We start from the raw sequence: 6,917 nt of genomic DNA on the forward strand, positions 1-6,917 counted from the left end.
TTTGTTATCAGTGGTACATTGTTCTATCAGTAGTAACCCTTCAAGTTGACATATTTTTATATATATTATGTATGTAAAATGTACTACACATTGTTTCCCATGTGTTTGGATTTATAGATCCCCTTCCCATATTTGGTGACAGGCTTAAAAATATTTTTAAGAGGAATAATCTTCCAAATGAAAATTCATTTTAGAACCATGGTTTATTGAGTAAATTTCTATGTTTTATGCATTTTGAAATTTTAAATTACTAATTTTAAAAGATGTAGTGGAAATATTTCAACACTTTTCAAATTATTTGATGACCTTGGGTTCTTGCACATTTCTTACACATGATGCTCGTGTATGAGAACTGCTTGTGGAAGTTTAATAAACATGAATTCCATTTTACATCATATTTTGTACTTTGTCCAAAGGCCACAGCAGAAGCTAACAATTTAGCAGCCGTGGCAACTGCCAAGGATACATACAATAAAAAAATGGAGGAGGTAAGAGTTAAATAATATCTATTTCTTGTGTATATATATATATATATATATATATTTTATTGAAGTATAGTCAGTTTACAATGTTGTGGCAGTTTCTGGTGTACAGCATAATGCTTCAGTCATACATGAATATACATACATTCATTTTCATATTCTTTTCCACCATAAGTTGCTAAAGATAATATTTTAAATGTTTTGCATAAAATCAGTATTTCTTCCATGAGCTCATTCTTCTTTCTTCCAAGTTACACTGTACACACATGCAAAGAGTGGCTTTGACTTACTCTCTCAGCCTATCTGTATCCCATTTCTTTTTATTACATTCTTAAAATATTTTAAAATAAACATGCCAAGAACATGATGTATGCACAATTCTAAATGTACTTTAAATGAGTTATCTCTTTATAACAGAGACACATTTTTTAAAAAATTCACTTTGTAGGGGTAGGGGGTACATTTCCCACTGTTTATAAGATCAAGTGGCTAAAATAACATACTGTCCTCTCTACTACACCTCCCTACATTCCACAATTCCAGTATTTCTATCTTAAATATAAAAACTTGTTAGCAAAAAAATAGACTTCGCAGACCAGTATCTCTAAATACTGTATTTCCTCTTTTTAACATTCTGAATTAGGATGCATCTAATGATTATTGTTTACATCTACTAATGTGATAAGTTTTCTTTCACTATAAAGTGAAAATTATATCAAAATTGATCGAGTCTTAAAAGTCGAGGGAAATATAGCATATGGAATGGTGTTTACAACATAATTAAAGGGGATTTGGAATGAGAGTCTCCTTTATATCACTAAATCTCAAATAACCAAAGTGATATGGGTAACAGATTTCTCTTGTAACTTTTGAAAAAGTTGAAAATGTGGTCTAAGAACATTTAATATGCTTCCATTTAGTCTCTTGAAGAAAATACTCAATGGGTTCTATTCAAACAAAAATTAGTGAAACTGCCAAAGAAAATGTTTTTCACAATTTTATTTTAGAGCTGTATAGCATTGCTCATTGTTTTAAATTAAACTTCATTGGTCAAAATTATTCAGTGTAGTTAGAATAAATCTCCTACAGGAACTTGGATAAAAGTAGTTATCTTAAATTTGGATTTATTCTATTAATGAACTCAGTTTGCAGTTCTCTTTGTATCCTGCCTTTTCGTTTTGAGGAACTTGGATTAAGTCATGGGTATTCCTTCCTGTGTCTAAAAGAGAAGAAAAATTAAGAAAGACTTTATATAAGTCACCTATAAAGTACCAGTCCCACTTATAGTCATGCCTGATAAATGTGGAATGTGGAAAGATGTGGGTTGACAAAATATAATGCAGCCTCCTTCTCATTCTTGTGTTCTAACAAATTCAACTAGCTAAGTGAACATGTTTGACACTGTTGCCGATTTTACTCTCCGCTGCATAAACAGTATTTTTCTACCTGATACAGATTTGTGGTGGTGATAAACCATTTCTGGCCCCTAATGACCTGCAGACCAAACATCTGGAGCTTAAGGAAGAATCTGTGAAGCTCTTCCGAGGGGTGAAGAAGATGGGTGGGGAGGAATTTAGCCGGCGTTACCTGCAACAGTTGGAGAGTGAAATAGATGATCTTTACATCCAGTATATCAAGCACAATGATAGTAAAAATATCTTCCATGCGGCTCGTACCCCAGCCACACTGTTTGTTGTCATCTTTATCACATATGTGATTGCTGGTGTGACTGGATTCATCGGTTTGGACATCATAGCTAGCCTATGCAATATGATAATGGGACTGACCCTCATCACCCTGTGCACCTGGGCGTACATCCGATACTCCGGAGAATACCGAGAGCTGGGAGCTGTCATAGACCAAGTGGCTGCAGCCTTGTGGGACCAGGTAGGAAGACTTTTAATTCTTTTCAACTAAATGCAGCACACATTTGAATGCCATCTATGTACCAGACACTATGTTAGATGTTAGAAATAGGCAGATGAACATGACTTGGGCCCCAGTCTTCAAGAACTTTAGAATCTGTCAAGATGGTCAGACACAGACAACTAACTACAACATGTGAAGCCCTATACAACTATTTTCCAGTCAACATTTCAGTATTTTTCAAAAATATATAGACTGGATAGTGTTTCTACTTTTTCTTATCCTTAAAGTTAAAGCTGTTGAAAGAAGTGAGAAAACACAGTTTTTATTAACTGATTGTGACTCAATTATGTGTTAACATTACTTCATACTTACAGCCTATCAGTTGACTAGCATTGGCTTTGTTAGAAGCATATATAAACCACTATTGTAAATTGTATCACTGTCTCTTTTAGTAAAACCCCTAAATGCATTATCTGATTATTTCAAACTGTCTCTATTTGAGCCATGGATTTGTACCAGGCCTAGTATGAGTCCAGGTCAACCTCTGGATCAGCTGCTTATGCGTCAGTTGTCCTTTATGGTCCAATTAAACAACCCAGGGAGTCAGAGTCACCATGGTCCATTGTTCAAATAATTGATATGGACAGGGGACAAATTATAAACACATTTAGAATAATAATCAACTCACTGTATCATTCTGGAAGTGTCTTCAATTACTTCAGTAAAGTTTAGGGGAACTTTGTGAGGCTAAAATTGAGAATCCTCATAAAATTTTGGAGTTAAGACTTGTGACTATTTATGGTCTGCAGGTAGCAAGTAGTAACTACAATTCTCCCAGCATTAAGAGTACACTTATACATACTCTTTAAAATAAAACTGTAACTAATGGATATTCTGGGTCTCTTTGGAGAATCTAGTTAAGATAAATGGTAGCACTATGGGAAAAGAATGAATTAAAACTGGACCCTCTGAGCCAGTGCGTCAAACAGCCCCTTAGATGAAGAGGAGCTACTTGAGGTAAATCCCAAAGCTCTCCAAGAGTATGCTGCTGAAACCTATGAGGAATATACAACTAAGTTCTTCAGAAGATTCAGATTAAATATGTAATCTAAACTGAAAAAATCTGCAGGGGTATTTGTTCTTAAATGCTCACAAATGACTACTGTACATAAAATTGACTATCATAATGCTGTTAATGAAGCAGGATATATACTTCTCTTTTCTCCCTTTTAAACTGCCTTTGCCACAGGGAAGTACAAATGAGGTAAGTTACATTTTTTAAAATTAAGAACTATGTATTTGTAAACATTACAATATTCTTATTTTATAAACCAACTAGCCATTGAAGGATGTCTTAGTGTAGATTAAAAATCTTTGGTGATTACTGCTCCAATTTTAATTGTGAATTTTGGCCATGGTTCTAAAATACTTATTTTATTCCAGACATCCTATGTGATTTGATCTGCATATGAAACTCAAGAATTTATTACCATGAATATTTTATGTTTTGTTTTCTGAATGTTTAGAAAATTTCAAAATTCTTAAGCTCCAACATCGTGCATTTTGCTTTACTGCAGAACGAAACAAGTACAGTTATGAATCTTGAGGAAAATTAACTGCTGGAGAGTAAATGGAGCTACAACCTTTAGAAGTTGTTTTTAACTTTGGCTTCTGAGTGAGTTCCCTATACCACTTTAAGCAGGTTCCAGGCCAGTATGCAGTGTAGCTTTCTTGGCATACCTTGACCTGACCTGTAAACTGGTGTTCATTCCTCCCACTGCACATGTGCAAAGCTCTGTGTCTGAGGAAAAATCTGTGCTTCATGAAGGAATCATTTGTTGCATAAGAAAAATTATCTTTGTGGAGTCTTTTGGTCGTTTTGCTCAGGAAGCAAAACTGATCTTCAGCAACTACAGAGACAGCACGTAATTCTTTCCTCAGTTTCTGCTATTATATATAACCGGATTATGTCCTCTAATACCAAGAATACATTTAATATTTACAAGTCAATATGGAATTATTTTATGTAAAATTCAGTAAAATGAATTCACTGAAAAAGTAGAAACAAATTTCAACTTTGTAAATCAAATTTTAAAAAAATCTAAGCTTTTAAGAGAACACAGATTAAATTTAATGTGTTAGAATCAAAATATAATAGAACTAAGACATACCATGTTGCACCAAATATACATTTGTAGAATTGAAGATAGTACTATTCAGACTTAAGAAAATAGCCATACAGACTCAAAAAGATAAAAATGAATGGACTTTCCTGGGAATTGTTTACTATTAAAGGACATCAAAAGCTTTATCCAACTTTTAAAAATATTCAGACTTTTTACAGACTCCAGAATTACATCAGATAAGCTGGTCTTAACTGAATGTCCATTATGTGAAAGTTAGAGGAAGTAATGAATCTTAGACTGCTGAGGGAGGAAAAAAAGAACATACAAATATTTGTGGATACTTACACAAAGCAATATGTAAAAATTCCTATGGTTCAGACACTGTTAACTGGTCACAAAGAGTATTCACACAGGTAGTTTTAATGAGGAAAGGCTTTCTGAGGTAACGTTTCTGAATAAGGTTTTGTAAGATATGAACTAATTAATGGAAACAAGGCAAGCGAGCAAATTCAAGGGATCCCAATGTGGGCAAGAAACATGCTTATTTACATGACCATGTCAGGAAATAATGGAAAATAAAAGTGATCTCATTCTTAGGAATGAGAAAATCAGGAAGCTCTGATAGGAAGTGGTCTACTTATGTATAACAGTTATTGGCAGTAAGAAGTTGTGAGCTCCTATAATTCCTCTAAACCTGATAATATTCACAATGTGGGTTTTCAGCACACTGGTGGGGCACAGTGGTTAAGAAGCTCTGCTCCGAGTGTGAAAGGCAAAAGAAATGAAGATTGAGAATAGAATATTTACCACGAAGATAACCCACAAAAGTAGTAACATTAACACACTGGAGAGTTGAAAATACTTTTGAGGACTAAGATATTAGTTATTAATCTATATCTTTTTAGTTAGTTTAGTTCCCAAATACATTTCATATGACAATCTTACATAAATGTTCCAGAACACATGGGGATTATCCAGTCAGTTTTACTTATCACTGGTTGGCTCAGGCTTAAAGCAGAGATGCGTGAGGGGACCTGCTGGGAGGGCCTTGGTGTCTTCCCCGGGCTCAGGCTCGGGCTCAGGCTGACTGAGGCCAACCCGAGGTCTTGGTGGCACAGCTGCAGAGACAGCCTCAGTCTCTGATTGATGACATAAGGATTCCAAATTTAGCATGCTAAATTTTATATGGTACCATAAACTAGTGTATCTGTGTATTTAATGTTTTATAATCTTGATTCTTGTATTTCTAGGCTTTATATAAGCTTTACAGTGCTGCAGCAACCCACAGACATCTGTATCATCAAGCTTTTCCTGCACCAAAGTCAGAATCTACTGAACAATCAGAAAAGAAGAAAACCTAATCCAAATTTTTAAAAATACAGGTGCATGACCAAATTGTCAGTTAAATATTGTTTTATGTCTCCATGCAAACATTCAAAAGTGCTTCCATCAGAACAGAGTAAAATACCAAGCACCTCTGAAGATTGCAAAATGGTTTTAGTTCTTTTACTTCAGTGTTTAATAAGCAGATGTATGTATGCATGGTTATATCATTTTGTTAACATGTACAGTTTCCTGATTTTTGTCTTTAAATATGCTGTTATAATTTAAAGTATTTGTCTATTTATGATAACAGTACATGTGTTCTGCTTGAATTTACTAAATTCTGCTACCAGGTTATAGTTAAACCATGTAGTAATATTACTCCACATTTGGATATGCTCATTTAATTTCTACAGAAGAATTTTTAAATTATTTCACAGTCACCTGTTAAAGATAGCATCGTAACTCAATAGGCTTGATTCAATCTATAGCATTTTACATATATCATTAGCTCATATTTTAGAAGACATTTAAGAGAGCTTTTCAGTTGCTTTATCAAAAACTATATATTGCTTCTTTTATATTATGATTTAATATAGAATATAAACCTCTTGATCAAAAATGCACAAAAATCACTTTGTATATGTATTTGAGTTTCACTGCATTGTATATTTTTTCATTTGGTACACAAAGAAATGTATTCATCATAGGTTTATTCTTTTAACATGTGAACTATTATTAAAGTTTACTCTGGTTCCTAAGATTAAAAACAACTGAATTTGGAAATGTTTGAGAGGTATTGATAAAGAATGATTGAAGATTTCTCTTTTTCAAATTCAAAATGCTTTTTTAAAAATATTGACACCATTACAAATTCAGCTTTCCATTTTAAGAAATGTATGCTAATCTCTTTTAGGTACATTCCAGTTCTTTTACATTAGTGATTCTATATTGTATTTCCAATTACTAAAATTTGTAGTGGAATTTCAAGGAACATACTCTTTAAAGAGAGAAAAAAAGTGTGGTAATGAAAAAAGGAAGGTAATGCCTCTTATCTGGGAGCTCTAAAACAGTAATTTCTAACTTTCTTAGAAACGGCTAAGCCTTAAATGGTACT

At 33.5% G+C, this 6,917-nt stretch overlaps 1 protein-coding gene across 5 annotated transcripts in view; it reads left to right on the top strand.

Annotated features, from left to right (window-relative positions):
* Nucleotides 1-6,586, top strand: part of ATL1 (atlastin GTPase 1) — a 65,371-nt gene extending 58,785 nt beyond the window's left edge. For 3 of the 5 annotated variants that reach the window (XM_015235583.3, XM_072963038.1, XM_072963039.1), the window contains exons 12-15: nucleotides 417-488; nucleotides 1,938-2,369; nucleotides 3,601-3,615; nucleotides 5,728-6,586. In XM_015235583.3, the coding sequence (XP_015091069.1) occupies nucleotides 417-488; nucleotides 1,938-2,369; nucleotides 3,601-3,615; nucleotides 5,728-5,838 (630 nt within the window). In that variant the 3' untranslated portion in view covers nucleotides 5,839-6,586. Of the gene's footprint in view, nucleotides 1-416; nucleotides 489-1,937; nucleotides 2,370-3,600; nucleotides 3,616-3,928; nucleotides 4,027-5,727 lie in introns of all 5 variants that reach the window. The other 2 variants (XR_012073595.1, XM_072963040.1) reach the window with 2 other exon arrangements.
* Nucleotides 6,587-6,917: the final 331 nt, after the last annotated feature.

Source organism: Vicugna pacos, chromosome 6 (genome assembly GCF_048564905.1).
Source record: "Vicugna pacos chromosome 6, VicPac4, whole genome shotgun sequence".
Classification (NCBI taxonomy): domain Eukaryota; kingdom Metazoa; phylum Chordata; class Mammalia; order Artiodactyla; family Camelidae; genus Vicugna; species Vicugna pacos.